General features: G+C 43.1%; 1 protein-coding gene across 2 annotated transcripts in view; it reads right to left on the reverse strand.

The window, feature by feature from the left end:
* Window positions 1-1,645: 1,645 nt before the first annotated feature.
* Window positions 1,646-21,412, reverse strand: part of Nmnat2 (nicotinamide nucleotide adenylyltransferase 2) — a 177,843-nt gene continuing 158,076 nt past the window's right edge. For both annotated transcript variants that reach the window (XM_087194419.1, XM_004862819.4), the window contains 3 exons: window positions 7,822-7,923; window positions 7,609-7,676; window positions 1,646-5,533 (listed from right to left, as the gene is read on the reverse strand). In XM_087194419.1, the coding sequence (XP_087050545.1) occupies window positions 5,431-5,533; window positions 7,609-7,676; window positions 7,822-7,923 (273 nt within the window). In that variant the 3' untranslated portion in view covers window positions 1,646-5,430. The remainder of the gene's footprint in view (window positions 5,534-7,608; window positions 7,677-7,821; window positions 7,924-21,412) is intronic.

A 21,412-nucleotide genomic window follows, 5' to 3' on the forward strand; every position in this document is an offset into this window, starting at 1 on the left:
GTGAGTGGTGCAGTGGAGACCCCAGAAGTTTGGAGAAGCCAGGAACGTGGATCATCTGAGAAAACTGCAAGGAAAGAGTGGCACCAGCCCAAGAGAGAAGTTGTGGAAGCTACAACCACCAGCAGTGTCATGGGGGCAGAGCAATCCAAGCCCTTTGGAGTTCACATCTTGCCAGATTTCCTCAGATGCTGGACATGGAACTACAGGAATTAATGTTTGCCCTGATGGATTTTGAACTTGCTGTGTTCCAATTTCTTTCTATCCCCTCCCTTTGTACCTTTTGGAATGGAAATGTCTATGTTGTGCCATTGAATTTGGGAAGTGTTTAAGTTCCTTTTAATTTGTATAGGGGCTTGAAGCTAGAGTTTGCCTTAAATCTCAGAGGAGATTTTGGACTTGAACCTTCTAGCAATGCTGAAACTGATAGAACTTTGGCAACTCTTGGAGATGGACTAAAGGCTTTTTGCATAAAGGAATGTGCATGAGTCTTTGAGAGACCAGGGGCAGAATGTTATGCTTGTGCTTAGATATCCCCCCAGATCCTTATATAGTCATAGGTTAGGCTTTTTCAGATGTGACTGGATCTAGAGTATGTGATAGATTCATGGTGCAATGCTGGGATTAAAGGTGTGTGATTACTAAATCAGTCCGCTAATTGGTTTGGCACCACCCTAATCCTGGTAGCCTGGGTATAATATAAGGGACAGAAAGAGGCTTGTCTTATCCCTTGCTTGCTTTGCTACCATCTGCCCACCATAAACTGTTTCTCCTCTGCAATGCCTGTTTGCCATGCCACCCTGCCTTGGAGCCAGCTGATTATGGACTGAAGCCTCTACAAACTGAGATAAATAACCTTAATTCCTTTAACTTTGGGTGTTGGGTATTTTGTCTCAGTAACAAAAAAAGTAACTAAGACAGCTGGCTAATTTAATTTTAAGGAAAAAATTCCTAGTAATCCTAAGAACCAAAATGATTAAGAAACAAAACAAAAAACCCAAAACCTATTCCAATAAACAAGTATGTAACACTACAACTATCTTACCTTTCAATGAGCTGGCCTAACAGGTAAGTGCTGTTTCATTTTTTGAATCTTGACTAATGATTAGCTAATGACAATCACTGTCTAGACCTAAACCAATGCAGGATGTATGTTATAACTAAAGATGAAATAAGAACTAATAATTACAGCAGGATTGAACAGTTAACAAGTCATTAATTTTTGCTCATTTATATGGCAAAACAAATTGTGAGTTTAATAATTTCTTTCTTAATTAAAATCTTCCATACTAAAAAGTTATGTAGGTTGTTAATTTTAACAAATATAATTTTATTTAATAAAGTGCTAATTTCAGTAAAGACTCAAAGTTAACCAAGGCCAGATGGTGTGGGCTAGTCTGGATCTAAGATTTAATATTTATAAACTGAAAACACTTAAGTACTATTCAAAATTTACTAATTATTTTTTCCATTGTAGTTCTTGGGTGTGGTTATATATGTTTTTATTTTACACATGTGGCATCAGCTGAACCAGGCAGAAAATCTCCTAAGTACATTTTTACACCTGTTGTCTCCTGTCAAGTAAAACTATGAACAAAAGTAATTACTTCTCAGAGGAACTCACAGAGAAGGATCAGAGACACAAGACTCTAGTGGCATTGTCTTATTTATTAACATAATTGAAACATTTTGCTGATAAAACTCTTGTCCATGACTATTCTAGCAACAAAATTTTACTCAAAATATTTCACTGTGAAATGGTATTGCAACTCGAATGTAGTTTTTATTCATGAATTGATTCCATAACACAAATTTTACTTTTAAATGGCAGATAATATGATCAAAAAATGATTCCAAAAATGTTTCCTCCTTCACATGCCAACCCAAGAGGCCACCGAGCCTCAAGTTGAGCTCTGGGCCCAGGAACTCGACTGAAGTTGGACAGAAAGAGTTGTAACTCATTTCTAATTAACTCAAACAGACTACAGGACACTCCAAATTTACACTACAAAGAAACCACATGAAGAGTTGAGCTTACTGGGCAGCTATAGGAAGGTGCAGGCTGGGTGAATTTGGCAGAGCATATTCATCATCATCACCATGATGCTACTTCTAAGGTGCCCTAAGTGTATGAGCTACAAAATCAGTCCCTGTTTCCATCCTTCCCATCTCACCTGTTGGCACCCCTGCTGTATTCTTGGGAGAGATCCTGAGCTTTTCATACTCTACTGTTTTATTTTTGCATTATTCTTTTGATGAATAAAATATACATAATAATATGGTTCTCTCTTTTGTCCCCTAAAAGTGTGTGTATGTATCAGTTTGGGGAGAGTAGATTTGGGCTGTAGTAAAAGTTTCTCCCTGTAATTCTCTGCCTTTTGCTGTAGCTTGACTATTGAGTCTTACTTTCAACTTAATTTGAACAGCAAGTTCTTTAATTCTTTCTGAGAAGCTGGAGCTTGAGACTAGAGCCTGTTGGGGAAAGGCTACCCAGGCTGAGACAGGAAGACCCACGTCTCTAAAAGCTCTAGCTCTGGTTTCAGGCACTTCAGTAAGAGACTTTCTTCCCTGATCCCATGGTCATTCAAGGAAAATGAAAGTCAGAAGGCCCAGAGGCTACCTGGGGTGGGTGGGGTGTGTGTGACTGAGGTACCTGCTAGCAGAACAGCGACTCCTGAAGGCCATTCCTGGAGGTGAGAGTCACCAACACAAAGGGTTTTCCTCCTGGCTGTTTTTACATCAGCCACTTTCAGAAAAATGGGAAAGGCCTTTTTCTATTGGTAGCAGGAAATGAGGTTCCAGACCTCTCTTGACATGATCATTCTAGTTCATGTTTTCTCACCTTTTCTCAGCCATACCAGTCTTGGTTTGGCCTTTGACCGAAGAAGCGGGACCCCAGAGGGAAGTCATACTTACAGGCTCTCTTGTTGGCACCTGGGGCACCACATAAAACTCTGAACCATCTTTCTGGCATTGGCTGTGGCTGGGTCACAGTCCGTGTCCTACCCTGGACTCAGAGAGGTGCTCTGATCTTCTTCTAGCAAAGGCAGAATGGAGGACAGTGAGAAATGGGAGTTCTACTTGAAATGGGATTCACTTCTCTGTAACTAAAGGAAAGCTATTTTTTAACACAACCCCTGTGATATACCAACATACGATCTGCCCCATTTCATTTCTAAAAATCTACTTCTCTTGCCCCTGCTCTCCTTAGCTCAGTTCACTCTCCCTCTCAACTCCCACATTCCTTCCCTCCCCCACACTGAGGGCACAGAGTCAGCTCAGGTCCTCCCGGGCTCTGTGGACTAAGTGGGGCTTGACTGGAGTCCAGCAGAGTAATAGAGTGGACCAAAGGAACAGAAGAAATCTATAGTCTTTTCCAGGTCTGCTCCCTCAGAACCTCATAAACTTTGTCCATAAACTCCGAGAACACCTTTTTACCTCTAGAAAATGCAGCTCCCTATTTTTTTCTGTTTCAGAGAAATGGTACTCTCTCACCAGGCTCTACACTTGATGTGTGGACTGAGATCAGCAATTTAATTCCATGAATTTCTGCTCCCTCACCTTTAAAGGAGAGTGTTGGAGCAACTGAGCTCCAAAGGGTTTTTTTCCTGTTCATTATTCCATGATTCCTAGCCAACACTGAGTCCCCAAAATAGGATTTTCCTTCCTTTCTCTGAAGACTATTTTTATAATCCAAGAAACACAACACCCTGCTCCTTTACCATGTTCTTCTGTTTAATCCACTTCCTTTTCCTGGAGATAACTGAAGAATGCTGAAGATGTGAAATGTGTGGCAATAAATGTTGTCCCTGGCTTCAAGTCCCACCTGGGCCACAGTTCATACCAGATTTGGATAAAAATACCATAATACTTGTGGACCTTTCCTCGAGGACAACCAGAAACCCAACAGCCAGAGACTGGATGAGCGATACAAAGCACAAGAGAGTTATTTCCTTTTAGCTTCCTAAGGAGGACATGAGGGAGGCCTTAACATCCAGAACACAATCTGTTAAAAGTTTCTCTAGGGTCAGAGAGGAAGGAGGGAATTAAGGAGAAGTGGAGTAAAACAGCTTAGTGGCTCCTGGTGCCTTCATGATCTCTCTCTTTTCAACCCATTCCAGAGTCAGGCAGGTCTCCTTGGGCTTGCAGTTGATGGGCTGTGTAGGAGATGTGACCAGGCCCAGAAGGCCAAGGCACTGCCTCTCAAGAAAGAATGGACCTCAACATGACCTAGGTAACCTCTGCTGGAGTGGCTGAGAAACATCAGTTCTTATCAGGGGAACAAATTTCTCCTAGATCATCTTGGAATTCCATTACAACAGAGACAATTCCCAGCCAAATGGGCAATAAATAATTCTAATTAGTGAAGATCTCTAGGGTTGAGTGAATTCCTAGCATTTTTTTTAAAGAAAAAAACTGGATTATCAGGATTTGGCTTTGCCTATGTAATTCTTCTCAGATTCAGGAACATGTCTAAGCATGGTTTCCACAGGCTGAGGATCTGGGCTGACATGTGAAACCCACATGGTGACACTAGCCACAGCCCATGTAGGTCAATGTACTGAGTACGACTGGCTCTGTGTGATTATATCTCCAAGGCATCTCGATACTGGTCTTCTGAAACTAAGGGAATTAACTCCAATTCTGAGAAGCCCTACTATACCAGCATTCATTTGCAGATTTGGAACCTGGAAAGCTGACTCCTGACCAAAGGAGTTGCTGCTGCTCCTGCTGCTGTTGCTGCTGCTGCTGCTGCTGTGTGTGTGCAGGGGTGGGGAGTGGGGTGTGGGGGGGTTGTAGGTGTGTGTTGGAGAAGAGGAGGTGGCTCACCCTTTCCTGCTGGGCATGGCCCTCATGCACTTCCTGAGTGCTGAGGCTGGCTATAGTGTCCTATCGGAAGGGAAGTCATACCACAGGAGTGCATTAGGTCTACAACAAACATAAAGAACCATACACTGATTTCATCCAAGTTCTACAAGAAGTGAAAAAGGAAAAAATAAATGAATAAAGAAATAAAAAGAAAAATAGCCCTTTGTGGTAAAGGGCATGCTGGGAAGGCGAGAGCCAGAGCCGCCTCCACAGAGCATGCTGGGAGGATGGGCACCAGAGCCGCCTCTCTAGAGCATGCTGGGAAATGGATACCAGTACATCTCCAAGGACTGCACTTCCCCCAGCTCCCACCCCATTCCCTCACCCACCCCCAACCCAGAGACTAGAGGAAAGTTTGTCCAAAGATGACTGTAGAATAGGGAATTCCATGTTTCTTTGCAGGTCCCCCACACTGTGGGGGGTTAAGTCAGCAGTGGAGAGAACAGTCAAGACGAGGAGATGGAGAAACAGAGAGGCAGGAGAGAGACTGGGGCAACGGACAGATTGGAGGGGCCAGTGTGTTGGCAGAGGACAAGGGAAGAGTGGAGCAAAGCTGAGCGGCTACTAGCCAGAGGCATTGATGTACAGCTGGCTCTTGAGGATGTAGTCGATGACTGGCTGGGATAGGTAATCCACGACATGGCCATCCCCATGCTGCAGAGCCAGCCTGCAAGACAAGAGATGTCAATCAGACAGACAAACATGCCTAAAGCTGAAGTAAGACGGGAGCCCTGGCCTGCACTCTGTCAGGTATCTGCTCAATACCCCATCACCAGCCTTTGCTTAGATCAAGTAAACAGTGTCAATATTAGAAATTGCCCTCTTACCTCCACAAACCCTCCCCCAGCCCGGTGACATCCTGACTCTGCCACTTCCTAGCTGAGAGACCTTTGGCAAGTTATTTTAACTCCCACTGTTCTTTAGTTTTCTCCTCTCTAAAATGAAGATGATATTTAAGCCAGTTCCAGCAGCTATTAAGAGGATTAAAAGAGCCATTATGCAAAGCACTTAGAATGTTGATAAGCACACAGAAGGCATTTTAATGTATTACCTATTAAAAAAACTTTTCTGTGTGTATATTTAAGGTATATTTATTTATCTCTTGTGTTTCTCTGTATGCTGCTGTCATGAAATCAGTCTCCCAGGGGATTCCTATATTTGACCACATCTTTTCTTTCCTACAGGAGCTCTGGGCTGGAAGCCCAAAGAGGAAAGGCACTGACAGGTATGAAGGACCCAGGGAACTTTGATTTCTGCACAATTTTTCTTCAGTGTGTCTCTGGCTGCTTTTCGTCTCTACTTATATGATAGTCTTGGGAATGCTAGACTCTAAGGAGCTATTTGTGAAAATTCATATAGTCCTCCAGATATCTAGATTCTAAAAGGCATCTGAGCCCTACCCTGTGAGATCTCCCTGGAGACAGATTCACTTTCAACACATACACTGTCCTGACCTTATAAGGTAGGTCCCAAGGATCATCTTGCACATAAAGTACTTCAGAAATGTATCTAGGTGGTTCCAAAATGCCAATGCCAACTTCCTCAAACTCATCTGAGAAGCAGATTCCTAAGCCCAACCCCAGAAAATTCTGATTCAGTGGAGCTGAACGGGACACAGAAATTTGTACCAGTGCGTAACAAGATGAATCTAATGTGCTGCTATATCTGGAACCACAATCTTCTCCTCCCTGTCCACTCATTTTCCATTGTCCCTGGGCTTTTGCCCTCATCTCCCAGTTGCTTCTACTCTTGTAAGTGTCTACATAATTGTCTTTCAGGGACGAAGTCCAGTAGACTTTTTCTAAGTCATGGGTTCACTTGATTTCTTTGATACGTGACACAGATGACAACACTCTCTATCTTTGGACCCGCTTCTGCCTTAGTTTCTGGGCTCTCATTGCTAGGGGTTCTGACTACTCCTCAGCCTTCTTAAAATGCTAATATGCTTGCAGTGTTCTTTTTAGATGCTTTATCTTCCTCTCTTCTTGGCACTTTCTGTGAGCTCATCCACACTGGGAATAACACATTCACGCTCCTCAGTTCTATATTTCCAAACCTCCCTATTCTATATATTTCGCCATACCACTGAACATTTCCACTTGGAGTTTGTGGTGGAGGCTGTTAACTGGCTCCTGGTAATCATCTTGTCTTTCTTTGGTTTAGTAATACAGCCTCCTGTTTTATCCAGACAGATGGCTGCCAAGCAATAAATCCTATTTCCCAGGCTTCCTTCATCCCTGGGCCACTGGAATGCAAAGGGAAGTGACATGTGCAACTCTCAAAGACAAAGCTTCTTGCCTCAGGCTTTACCTTCCCAATGGCTGAGAACAGTCATGGCAGCCGCTGTGGAGGCAGAGATGGAAGCTTCACATTGAAGAGACCAGAGATTCATTTCCTTTGGACTTTTGTAGGAAGAACTAAACTTACCTTATAAAAACTGGGATCTTTTTGTTAGGCAGTTTGGCCTATATCTCTACAAATACATTGTTTTATAGGATCTCAAATTAAAAATTTACAACTAGAAACATCCTCTTCCCCCTCAAAGTAGCTAAGAATAGCTAATGCACAGTTTCTCTTTTAAAGTTAAATGGCTGGGGACAAATAAATGAGTCCAAACAGGAGGCTGAATGCCGGGTCAGCAAGTGTCCTCTTGACATGTCCTCTAAGCCTTCGGCTCAGGAAAGCGACATGAAAACTGGTAAGCCAGTGTGACCAGTTTCTCTGGCCATCTGTCAAACATACCTGCTCTTGGTTGAACTGACCACAGACATGGGATGGTTGATGTCATCCTTCACTACCATGATGTTGTTCTGGAAACAGAGGAGAGAAAGTAGGTTGCCAGCCCCTCTCATTAAATACCTTTTGCTCCCTCACTCCTCCAGCCCTTTTAGGACTCTCAGAGAAGAGCCCCCTCACAGAGATATACACAAGCAGGGAGACTGAAGTAAGACTCACTTTGTATTTGCGGAGTATTGAGGAGTGATTCATTATTCGGTCTGTATCAGCTGCATCCCGGGGCACCACCACAATCCCAAAGTCCCCAACAATCACCTCCATCTACAGACAGAGAGAGAGAGAGAGAGAGAGAGAGAGAGAGAGAGAGAGAGAGAGAGAGAGAGAGAGAGAGAGAGAGAGAAGCCTTCTGTGAAACCCATCTCAGCTCCATCAGTCAGCAACTTTAAGTAACAGGCACTAATAGTATTAATAGAATGAGTGAGAATCTTGCCTGGCACACAGAAGATGCCGAGTAAGTACTTCTAGACTAAGGGAATAAATGTACTCTTACATGTCTGGGCAAGACCTCTGATTCCCAAGACTGCTATTGAGTTCACAAGGCTACAGAGCAACATGGCCAACATAGTCCTTACCCAGCAGACACCGTCATAGGTGAAACAGATCCCATTATGCCCCAAACATGCCTCAGTCTTCTCTTGGACTCATGAGAGGACTGACACGTTCCCCAGGCTCACCCACATGAAAGCTGCTGTGGGACACAAGGGCAGCCATGAGTGCAGCAGTGCTTGGAATCATCACTGTGCACAGGCAGTGACAGATGATGGTGATTATTACGGGAGTTACTTCTGAGATTGGCTTCCAGTAGAAGCTCAGTGCTTCAGTGAGAAATGACATGTCCTTTTCATTAAAAAAAATAAAATTTTTACTTTATTTTTCTGATGATAGGTGCAATATGAGCTTGGAAAATCCAGGAGAAAACGGAAATAAATCACAACCACACCATTCAAGTCACCATTGTTAACATTGTAGCATATTTCTGACCAGTGTCTACCTCTCTACTAGTAGGTTTATATGTCCACAACAGGATTAAAGTATAAAAGGAGTAATTTTTTACCTGCACTTTTTCATGTAGCATTATATTATGTACATTTGCTCACATCATAAAAAATTATTTGAAAACAAAAGTTTAAAAAATCTGTATATTTTATGGTCTGCTGTAGCACAGTATTCCGTAGCATAGTAAACCAATCCAGTATGATGGAAAGCATACAGTTCCTTCTGATCTTTTGCAATTGTGCATAAACACTTTGATGAAGATCTTTATATATAAATCTTTTATCACATCTCTAGTTATTTCCTTAGGATAAAATGTAAAATAACTGGGTAAAAGGATATGATATGAACATATTTTAAACTCTTAAGACATATTACCAAATTGCTTTCTGGAACTTGGAGCCAATTTTTATTTTCAAGGAGCGTAGAAGTATTGGCATTTGATAGACTTGGATCTAGCCTGAACATGTTTCTGTTTAGATCTTTCCAATTTTGGGTCTCAGATGGGGGAAGGGAAGGAAAAATAGGTTGCTTCCAAGTAATGAGCTTATTGAGCAAGGTCTGCTTTGCAAGCAAGGAACCTAGATTTTTCCTCACAATTCTCCAAACAAGTGCCACAAAATGGAGTACAGTGGGTCATTCTCTATTGGAAAGTATTCAGGATCCTTTTTCTAAGCCTGCTTTACAGTGTGTGTGTGAATCCTTGGATATTTCCATTCACTTTTACCAGCTTTTCCTGTCACTTACAGCTAAACCTAGAAATAAACCGGAACTACAGTTGCTGAGATAAGGCCTTGAGTGCTCTAGGAGGAAGTTGTGGAGAGAAATTAAAAGCAAAGCGTAAAGTATCAGAGTCCCAGGGCCCGGGATTTAGCTCAGTGGTTTCGCCACCTGCTGCGCAAGTGCAAGGACCTGAGTTTGATCCCCGGTACCAAAAAAAAAAAAAAAGTATCAGAGTCCGCATTGCATCATGCCATCTGGAAGATAAAGAGAACTATGCAATGTCTTGCGTCTATTGGAGGTGTTCAGGCCAGGTAAATTGGCACCAAGTCTTTTGTTCTATAAACTAGGAATGTTAGGGAAGGCAGAGAATAGGTGCTTCTTGCCATAGCTTTTAATATTGCACTGGGATTCATACTCACTATCCACCATTCCATCTCTTCCTCCTCCTCCCAAGGCCTGCTCACATCATTTTTTCTGGTGTAGTCAGAGATTAGAAGCATGGTTATGAAAGTCTTTTCCAGGGAGAATGTGGAGGTTCCAAGTCTTATGGGAGATATGAAACTATGGAAATTACAGGCGAGGACTTCAGGCCATTGTTGTGAACCCCAGTGTTGTGTATAATAAAAGTGGAGCCATGTAAGCAGTTACTCAGTAACTGATTCTCAAACATGTCTACACACGAGCTGAGGAGCTTAAAAAGCAATCGCAAAGCCTACCTCACACCCAAGGTCAATTAAACCAGAATCTTTCGGAATGGGATCCAGACATCAATAGTTTTAAAAATTCTCCATACGATTCCAATGTGCAATTAAGTTTGAGAGCCAGTGGTCTGAATTAAAACTGAAGAAACTGGAATGGCAGAGAAAGAGGTAGAAAAGAGAAGGAAGGAGGGAAGGAGTGGAGAAAGGGAGAAGAGAAAACAGAATCCATTTAAGCAGGTGTAAATGAAGATTCCTAAACTGCCTGGTTATGTAGATGTTTCAACATAATTTGGAGTAGATTGCAAAGTGTAGAATCAGCCTTCCAGTTGATTCGGAGAGCGTGATGGATGTTTTGTATACAATGCGTGTAATAAGGGACTATTTAATGTGAATGTTTGCACAGTATGTGGCTCAGAACAGCAGTCCGCCTTCACAGGGGCATTGCCCTGTGGGTGACATCAGTGCAGCTGCTGCTCTCCACACATTGATGTGACAATCAGTAGCCGTGCCAGGCTGCTCAGTGTCGCAGGCAGACGGGGAGCTGCTGCCCAAGATATTTTTCTTTTCTACACACAGATGACAGGCTTATCCTGGGAATCACTAATTGGGTGAGGGAAACAGGGGCCTTGAGCAGCTCCAGCAGCATCTCTGCAATGCTTCAAGCCAGAGACAGAAGACCCTCTCTGTGCCTCTGGCCAGACACTGGGGCAGCGGTTTCATTTTCATGCTGGAGGTTGTGTGGGTGTGGAGAGGTGCTAGGTATAGTGTTGGTGAAGTGTGTCCTCAGTCCAACTGGTGTCTGTGTTGCTCTGGAGCTTAGTTCTCCACCCACTCCCATTTCTCTCTCTTCACCAAGGCCCCAGTTGGCACCCTCTCAGGTTTGTCCTCCTACATCTGTGGCTGCTTCTTTTTCTGTCTCTCTATGCTGATTCCTCCTCTTCTCTCTGACCTTGAATCACTGAACTCTGCCAGACCTCAATCCTTGGATCTCTTTTCTATTTACAGTCACACCTTTAATGATTTCATTCCATTTCAAAACTTTAAAGATGCACTAAAGGCTTTCAAATCAGTATTTCCAGCATAGACTTATTTCTTGAACTCATGTATCAGCTGTCTTCTTAATATGCCTACTGGAGAGGACATCTCAAATTTAGTTATGTTTATGAGGCTCTAGACCTGATAACATAGACAGACGACAACCATCCCTGAAAAAACATGCTCTTTTCTATAGTCTTTTTTTTTTTTTTAATTTCTTATAATGGCTCAAAGCAAAAGCTTTGGCATTTTCCTTGCTTTCTTTTTTTTCTCACATCCTACATTCAGCCCATCATGTAATCCAATTTACTTATCTTCAAAACAGTATAAGGCTCTGGTCATTTCCCACTTTTACCCTAGTGAAGTTTCCTCTAGTAGGCTGGATAATGGCCTTCAAAGATACCCAGGGCCAAAACCCTACAACTTGTGACTGGTCCCATATGCCAGAAGACGTTGCAGATGTGACTGAGGATCTTGAGATTGTCCTGGTGATCTGAGCAGGCCCTAATACAATAACAAGTGTCCTTAGAAGAGGGAGGCAGAGAGAAGTTTGACACAGAGGAGAGAAGATGATGTAAAGATGGAGCGGAGAGTGATTTGAAAATGCTGCATTGCTGGCCTTGAGGATGAAGGAAGGGACCATCAGTAGAAGAATACAAGAAATGCAGCTCTACAAAGTTAGAAAAGTCAAGCAAGCAGATTCTCCCCCAGAGCTTCTGGAGAAGGTAGAGCTCTGCTAACACTAGGTTTTGGTCCAGTGAAACCTATTGCATACATCCAGCTTCCAGTACTGTAAAGGAGTAAACAGATGCTGTTTTAAACCATCAAGTTCACAGCATCAGAACACTATTTCACTTCTATCATCTCTCACTTGGATTGCTTTAGTTTCCCTGATATTCTCTTGCCTCTTTCAGTCTATTTCCAACATCCAGATTGGTAATGCTCAAAAATAAGTCAAACTACACTGTTTCTTGGCTCAAAGCTCTCACTTTATTAAATATCACATTTTTAGTGAGACCTGCTCTGCCATGCTATTTACACTTGCATCTCTTATACACTGGCCTCGCCGGCCTAAATTCTTGAGAATGAGAGTTGTATTTCCCATCTTTTAAAATCTCTGAGCAGCACCACTGAGGTTGGTAAGGACAGGTGCTTTGTAAGAGGCAGCAAAAAGGGAGCTAAGATGAATGTCCTCAATGCATTTGCTGAGAAAGATTAGTGTAACACAAAAATGCCAGCTATGTTCAACATAAGAAAGATTGGAAAAACACCTGTCACAAGGATTCAAGGGACCAAAACTGTATCTGACTTCTTCAAGGGTTTTGTGTTTGAAGTGAGCCTTGCCGATCGGCAGAATGATGAAGCTGCATTTAAAAAATTTAAGCTAATTATTAAGGGTGTTTATGGCAAAAACTGCCTAACTTCCATGGCCTGGAACTGGCTAGGGACAAAATGTACACTCCATAGTCAAAAAATGGCAAGCTATGATTGAAGCTCATGTTGCTGCAAGACTATGATGGTTATTTGCTTCATCTGCTCTGTGTTGTTTTTATTTACAAATGCAACAGTCAGATATAGAAGGCCTCATATGCTCATCACCAACAAGTCTGCCAGATCTGGGAGAAGCTGATGGAAATCGTGACCAGAGGGATGCAGACAAATGACTGGAAAGAAGTGGTCAGTAAAGTGATTCTGAACAGCGTTGGAAATGGCAAAGAAAAGGCCTGTCCAACTCTTAATATCATCTTCATGATGTCTTTGTTAGAAAAGTTAAAATGGTGCAGAAGCAGCATTCCAAGTTTGAATTGGAAGCTCATGGACACCAGGGTAAAGGCAGTAGTTCTGGAAAAGCTACTGAAATAAGATAAGGGGAGAGGTTGAAAAAGTTGATGGATCTGAGATAGCAGCCCAAGTGTCTGTTTAAAATTCAGAATTCTGGGCTGGGGATTTAGCTCAGTGGTTTCACCTCCTGCTGCACAAGTGCAAGGACCCAAGTTCGATCCCCGGTACCAAAAAAAAAAAAATTCAGAATTCTATAGTGAGAAAAGTCTTGTCCATGTGTGCATGTGTACATGTGTGTGTGAGTGTGTGCGTGTGTGCATGTGTCTGTGGTAGTACTGGGGATTGAATCCAGAGCCTTCATACTGAGCTACTTCCCCAGCCCATTTTTTGAGATTGGGTCTCACTAAGTTGCTAAATTTCCCAGGCTGGGCTTGAACTTGCAGTCCTCCTGTCTCAAACTCCCAGAGTGCTGGATGGCATGCGTTACCACATCTAGCTTGACAAAAAGTCTTATTTGTGGAAAATAAAATAAAAACACCACCAACAAAATAGATTACCCAGACCTTACTCCCACTCTTTCTGATATACCCCTGCCTTTGGAAATTGTTGCTTTAAATCACATAGGAGGTTTCCTAAGCTGCTAACACTCTGGTCTGGTTTGGGATGAAGTAAAAATGAGATACCTATAGAACACACGGCTCAGCATCTCTGGGGATTCTAGCAAGAGTAAGGTTATTCTCCTGTCCCTGAGGTTAAGGCAGACACATGACCCCAGGAAACCAAGGGTGCTCAGGACCCTAGGACTGAGCTTTTGTTTTAGCACTAGCCTTCAATATCTCCTGTCTGCCTGAAGAATTCTCTGTGGGCCTTTGCCTTGGGGTGGGGAGTGAGTAGTCAAGGTAGTGCAGATGCCCTGATTGGTAAGCTCCACTCCTGATGTGACCAATGTGTCTTCGTACTGCCCAGTGTCAGAGGGCAGGATTTGGGTATGGTCTTCTCTCCTGTGGCACACAATGGCCCTCTCAGTTTAGCCTCGCCCCTGTTCTGCCTTGGAGGTGGGGGCCTATAACATTCATCCTGCATTAGCTTCCTGGTCACAGTCATAACTTTGATGATAACTGTTAATCTTCTGGTCAAAGGCTCCTGGGGCATGGTAGGGGTGGAAAAAGAGAGAAGAAGTAGGAGGAGGCAGACTCTGCTTCTCCAAATGTGGAGTATCTGAGGGAAGGATATGAGACATCTCGAGGCAGGAAGCAACTCGGCCTTGGGAGAAAGAACATTCATGAGCCAGGCTGCAACTCTCTTGCAATAAATGTGGAGTTGTCAACCTCCCTCCAAGAGATGAATTTCAAGACCTGCCATGCTGGGTTTCAGGGACATGTTGAGTGGGTGGATGTCCTGTGATCTTAGCCAGGATCTTTCCTGGAAACCAGACATACAAGGTTGAGCAAGATAGATATGGCTTCTAACCAGGGATTTAACTCAGTGGTGGTGTGCTTGCCTGGCAAGCACAAGGTCATGAGTTCTATCCCCGGTACCAAAAAAAGAAGATCGATATGGCTTCAAAAAATTTAAAAGGATAGATATAGCCTTGGATAGATCCCATGGATAGATCACTAATCTAGTGGGTGACATTAAACAAAAGATCATTTTCAGTTTTATCTACTGCTATGAAGAATAGGAACAAGTTGCTAATGGGTGACTAATAGCTGGCAAAAGTTTGGACTGCATTTCATTGTGGAAGCAAACTATCTCATGGGCTACACTGCTCTAATCAAGTTGTGTCCTTTCCTCTTTTTCATTCAGCAAACTTTCACTGAATATATGAAATGGTAGTGTTGGTGAAAAACATAGCTTTTTAAAAAAATATTCTTGGAGCTTATCTTCTAGGGGGAAAACATCCTCCCCCCCCCCAAAACACAACAAAAGTAAAATTAGGTAGAGATAAGTGCAATATTAAATATAAAATAAAATGGCCTTTAAATTGAAAGCTAAGTGAGAATGGGCTGGGCATAAGGGTAACTGGAGGGAAAACATTCCCAGTGGGGCCGCAGCATCTGCAAAGGCCTCAGTGAGAAAAGTGATAACAAAAGAAACCAGTTAGGGTTAGAGGACAGAGAGGTAGGAAGAGTAGGCAAGGACCAGATCATGATGAAGATGGGTTTCATTTTAATTGCAGAGAAGCCACTGGGGTTTTCTAAAGAGAGGGTTCACCTCCAGTAGCCACAGGATCCAAGACATACTGACTTGCCCTGGCAAGCCCAAGTGTAAGATCCTCTGTGGGGTCAGAATCCTGGCTTTCTCTCCCAAACACAGCTCTCTTCTCAAGGCACAACACACCAGTGACTTGGGCCCAACGTGTGTATCTTTTCCTTCGGAGGACAAGGTATCTTTCATGTGCTAGGCACAATAGCTTTATTTATTATCACATTCAATCCCTATATCACCTGTCTTCCAAGACATGTACCTTTGCTCTAATTTCATGGATGAGGTAACCAAGACACAATGAGATTCAATAACTTGTCCACACTTCACAGCTAGTGAATTAATTTGAACCCACTCTGGTGCCCTTTAAAGATTCTATCACTTCATATCTCTTGCAGAGTCATTGATAAGATTCATATTTTAGTGACTGGAAACTTCTTTGTTTTAATGTTAACTATTTTAAAATATACTCTTCAGGTTTACCACAGGCTAAATGCTTAATTCGTTGCTCTATATCACCCCCTAGAGACACAATCATATATCTTCTGGATGGGTTAAGAAAGGATGCAGGGAGAGCTTTCAGCAGAAGGCACTCAGCAGTAGGGAGCTTCTGAAACCTTCTCCAACCATTTCAGTAGAGAACTCTCCATGATGTCCTGGCCCCTGGCCCTCTCTGGAGGGAAGGCTGGGTGGGAGCTAGTTCAGTCAGAGTTGAACTGGTATTTCCAAGTATGCATTTCCAAGATGGCTCTCAAAGCAAATGAGCCCCTTCTTCAGAGGGGCTTCCGGGAGGAAATCAGCCTTACTCCCATGCCAATTTGGTAAGGAGTGTGAGAAGACTTGGGTTCCAGACTCAGGCCAAAAGCCTAAACACCAGACCAACAGCATCTTTCACATGAGAACAACTAGAGTCCCACACAGTGGGAGTTGAGGCGTCTTTCCCTGTGCCTTATCAGTATGGGGGCCTAATCCCTGAGAGCAGGGGAGAATCCACTAACTTCCTGGCTGGGGCTGAACTGTCTGATAAAAACCATCTGAGCTTGAATAACTAAATGTTTGTCTTTGCTCCATTTATCCTGGGGCCCTGGGATTTCTTCTGGAGTGGCTCATGCCCCAGGCTCTTCCTTTGTTTATTTTCTTTGGTAGTTTTCCCATAGCTGGTGGATGGAAAGAAGCAGTGAGCCCAGGACTGGTTGGCTGGAAAAATGTAGGGTACGGCCAATTAGAACCAGCCTACGGAATGTTGGGCTTTGAGGAGTGCAATGAGAAAAAGGGAAAGGAAAGAAAGGAACAGACAGTTTCCTCACTGGACCATCACTAGTGCCTAAAGTTCCATCTTTAGAATTTCACTCCTTTGGGTTAAATATCGAGCCTTACTTATTTAAAATGCAAATAGCCATTGAAAGCAGTGAATACAGGCCATCATTATATCTAATGATTTTTACCTGTTTGCTCAAAAGTCTATACCTTTTCAAGTAAGTACAGTAAAGACAAACCTAGGGCTCTGGATGTGGCTCAGTGGCAGAGCACTTGCCTGTCACACATGAGGCCCTGGGTTCCACACCCACATAAACAAACAAACAAAACCCTATTTTAGGGCCAGGGATTTAGCTCAGTGGTTTCGCCGCCTGCTGCGCAAGCAGAAGGACTAGAGTTTGATCCCTGCTACCAAAGGAAAAAAAAAAGAAAACCCTATTTTAACCAGCCAGAATTTGTTCCCCCAAAAGTATTGCTTGTACCACTGGATCTTTGACATCCTCATTGCTACTCAAAGAGCTTTTCTTTTCCCACCTACTGAACCAGGTCTTTCCCATGATTCAAAGCTCACACGACTTTCTCCTCTGTGTCCTGCTTTGAGTGAGTTAAGTCCTTATTCTCATTTGTCTGGCTTATTTGGATGGAGAATCTGAAGACTTGCAGGAAGCCCTATTTTGCCATTCAATAGCTGTATGGTCTTGGACAAGTCATCATCCAATTAAGCCTCAGTTTCACTATCTTTAAAATGGGAATAGTGGTTCTACTTCATAGGCGTGTTCTAGGGGTTAAATGAGATAATCCACAAGATAACAATGAAAGTGTTTATTCTCTGTCTCCTCCATTAGACAGTAAAGTGCTAGTTGAATACTTTGTTATGTTTTCTCTGTTACTTCAACCCTAGAACAGACCTGCCACATGCCAAGTACTTAATGATAATTTTATAATACATGAATGAATAACAGCCAACAGTTATTGAGTGATTGTTGGGTAAAAGACTCTTTTAAATGTTTCATGTTTTTTAAAGCTCATATTATATAAAGAAATAATGTAATAAAAATTAGATATTTTTAGACTGCAAGTGTCTCAAGAGCAAATACATGCTACATTACTACGGGCATCGTTGAAAGACTGATTGAAGAAAGGAATGCTTAAATCAGAATTAATTTGCCTGCCTTCTTTTATTGTATGATGCACAAAGCAGCTGGCAGCATAACATCCCTACACAACGGGTTTTGTTTCAGGGATGGGAGTAAGTATCAAAGCTTTCTGCTTCATAAATCGGCCCTGGCTCATCCAGTGCCTTTGGCCCTGGTTTCCCACAGTTCGGATCCATGTCTGGATATCTGCGTTCACGCTTATGCCAGGATGAAGAAAATCAAAGGATCAGGTCTCTTGGGAGAGACTAGTTCTCTATAAAAGAACTGAGAATGGGGTGGTGTACGGGAACCAGGGCCTGATCTCTGTTCCAAGAGCCTAGATCCCAATTTCCCTCGAAATCAAGAATGAAATGCCAATTGCCAGTCCACACAGAAGCTCTTTTGTATCCCACTTGAGAAAAACTTGATGAATATGTATGGAATTTTCTCCCTACGGAATTTAAGGGGAAGGATGTGTCACTGGTCAGAGAAGGTCAGAATTCACTGTGGGCTTATGGATCTTTGTGCCTAACGGGAAATGTCACAAGGAATGTGCTTGGAACTGGTGCAGTTGTCCTTGTAGGAGGGTAATTAGATTTCTGGATGGCAAGCTTCAGTTTAGGACTTCAAGGCAAAAGAAAGAGCAGACCTGGCTCAATGGTCTGACTACGCCAGGAGAGGCCAGGAGAGGCCTTCACAGGCTTGCTGTTCAACAAGCCACTTCGGCTGGTTCCCAGTCAAGATGAAAGTAAGGTAGCTTCACAGCCCATCAATATTTCTTTGCAGAAGGAGGAAGAGGCTCCTTTTTCTCATGAGATCTGTTCACATAGGTAGCTTCTCTCTTTGCTTCTGAGGATCCCGGAGAAGACAAGGGAGTCTGGACTGTGGAAACAGGCCTTGGACTTCCGAGAAGAAAGCAGTGCTCTCCCCGACACCTCCTATCCCTGATTACGGGCAGGTGCAGGGCTTTGGGCTTCTGGTCTCTAAGTCAAGTGATACTGCTTAACAGGTATCATTTGGTGCACCAGATGTGTTCTCATAAAGAGCTGAAAGAATGAATGAATGAAATTTCAGGACAGAGACAGGTCTTATATAGCTCATCCCTGGGAATCTTGTGTTAGAAATGGAGATCCCCAAAATAGGCCATTTCCAGGTGGTCCCTGGGTGGTTGAACTTGCAAGTATCCTAAGCAGGGCTCACCCTATGGTCAGATTTGAGAGAAGGATGGTTCTTTTACAGGCTTGAGTTCCAACCTCCCTTGAATGAGGAGTGGGGAGTAACTCACAGAGCTACTAACTAGATTTCTGTTCCCTGTATCCGCCTTTGCCTACTCAACCCTATTTCTAGCAGACAGCAGACCTTTTACAAGAGGATATTGCAGGACAAAAACAGAATGTTTTGAAGTTAATGGCTTTAAATCCATTGAAGAAATTTTATTAAGATCCTGAGGAAATAGGAACACTTCCTTCAGAACAGAAAGAAGGAAGAGGAGGTTCTGCGACTCTGTGCACTTCCCTGAAACAGGAAGAGGCTCAAGGTTGGTGAAGTCCACCCTCTGTCCCCTCCTTGATGGCACCTGAAGGCAAAGTCCCAGGGGAGATAGACCCTGAAGATCAAAGGCTGTGGACAGCACAGGCTTCCAGACTTAGACAGGGACCTCTGCCCCAAGAGGACAAGGACCAGAGTACCATCGCCCTCAAAGGACTAGAAAAAGGCTGGGAAAATGTGGTGACCATGGTGAACTAAGTAAATCTCATACATACAAGATTCTCTTGGATCTGCTCACCAGCAGTGACTAAGACCAAACTTCTACCATCTTTGTGGATAAGGATTTAGAGTGGAATTTTAACTTGGTTTAAATAAATTAAAAGTGATGTTTTTGGCATGCTTCTGTTATAGGCTGAAATTCACGCACATTATGTAAGGGAAACAGTTCCTTGGATATTTTTCACCTATGCTTCAGATACAATGATTCTAAGGACCTCACAGATTGCTTGCTGTGGGTGAGGCAGGGGAATGAGCAGTTGGCCTGGAGAGTGCCTATGCAGCTCTGCTCCAGGCTGGAAAAAGCCCTTAGGGGCAAGCTTTGAGGGTTTGCAGTTGTCCTTACAGGGTACACGAATCTCACCCTTGCACAGGACAGATGTAGCAAATGTTGTGCCCTCAGAGTAGTAGCTAGGCTGGATGTCCTAGGTCTTCAGCCATCCAGGTTGGCCTGAGACTGAAGGAGTTCTAAAGATATGGGTCTTTCAGGGGTTGTTTTTGTTTTTCTGCTGCTGACGATTGAATGCAAGACCTCCTGCTTGCTAAATGAGCTACACCCCTAACTGTGGGATTTTGAGTTTTAAAACCAAGTAAGTCTCAGGAAAACTGGGGCTAGCTGGTCACCCCACCTTGCTATCTGGTTATTGTCTCATTCATCCTTGGCTTCTATACATGCTCCAAAGTCATCCATCTCAGACTGGGGGTTGGGAGTCAGATAGAAGAATCTCTTTCTTGTTTGCATAAGGCACTGAAATTTTGTGACTCCCACAAGAGTCTGAAAGGTGAGAGGGTCAGGACTAGGACCAAATGAAGGGGTCAGGTAGGAACACATTTGAGTAGGTAAGGGCATTACTTTCACTATCACATAGTAAATCAACAGATATTGGTTTCTTAGTTTTTTCCTTTAATCAACCAACGCTGGTCTTAGAGGAAGAAACCCAGGGGTCTTCTCCCGGATCCTCCACTGTGCTCCCAAGACCAACCACTTTGGAGAGAAGTTAGAGGATCTGCAAGTGGTGATCTGACTAGGAGGACGCAAAGGGACTGACCATGCAGCAAGGGTCCCAACTTGTATAAATTGCAAGCTCCAGGAGGCTGGGGTCTGCCCCTGAGAGACAGGTCATGCTTAATAAAACAGCCCCAGGGATTCCCTGTTTAAGCAAGCAGGCTGCTGCTCCAGCTGCTGACTGCCTTTCTCTGAATTCCTCCAGAACTTCCCAGGGCTCCCCATAGCATGGGGTCCCAGGCAACTGCCTGGCTTTGCCTGGATTCTTGAGAGAACTTGACTAAGTTCTTAATCCATATTACTTTTTACTTTCACAGCACCTTGTGAAGTAGCAAAGAAACAAAAGCTAATTAAGCCACTTAATCCACAACCGAAAGGAGGTTTAAAACTTCACCTGCAGGAGAGCGTTCCAGGAAGGACTACACAGTACATTCTGCTTCCCTGAAACTGCGCCCCCGCCCCGCCCCTCGGTTATCCTACAGCATATTAGCATTTGTGCCCTTCATCTTGAATGTATGTCCATTTTAGCATTTGTTAAATTCCTTTAACATTTGTTACATGTAATTGTGTAATAGGAGCTAGGCTACATAGGCACATCAAATAGATAATGTCACCTAAATCGTCCAAGAACCATATGAGGTAGATATTTTTATTATGCCCATTTTAGAGATGGGGAGATGGAAAAAAGTGAAGCAGAAAATATATTTTGTTACACGCTATGTTGGAGTAAAACTGAAATCTTGAATTTGACCCTGAAGGTTGCTTCTCTCCTACCTCCTCTCTTTCTCATCTTTCTTCAAAGATAAATGTACACGAAAAGACTTCCATGTGTACACGTCATGCCTCCTAATACTTGAGGACAAGGATTGTAATGCATATGTCTTTAAAATCTAAGAATAGTGTAATACCACTTTATAGATTTTTATAGATTTATAAAAACACCCGAAGAGCAGAATGAAATCATCTAGCTTCACTTTCCTCACCAATTTTAGAAGCCACACAGCTAAGCTGTGTGCCCCCATGAGCTTTGCTACAGATAACACCTCTGACATACGGGGTGTGATGGTAATGGTTGTCTAAGCTGTTTTCCAGGAACGTGAAGGTAGCACAAACCAGATGAAACTACCAATCCTTCACCTTTTGAAAGT

Source organism: Heterocephalus glaber, unplaced genomic scaffold (assembly GCF_053883595.1).
Source record: "Heterocephalus glaber isolate CG9 unplaced genomic scaffold, H.glaber_assembly_v1.0 deba00001600, whole genome shotgun sequence".
In the NCBI taxonomy this organism is placed as follows: Eukaryota; Metazoa; Chordata; class Mammalia; order Rodentia; family Bathyergidae; genus Heterocephalus; species Heterocephalus glaber.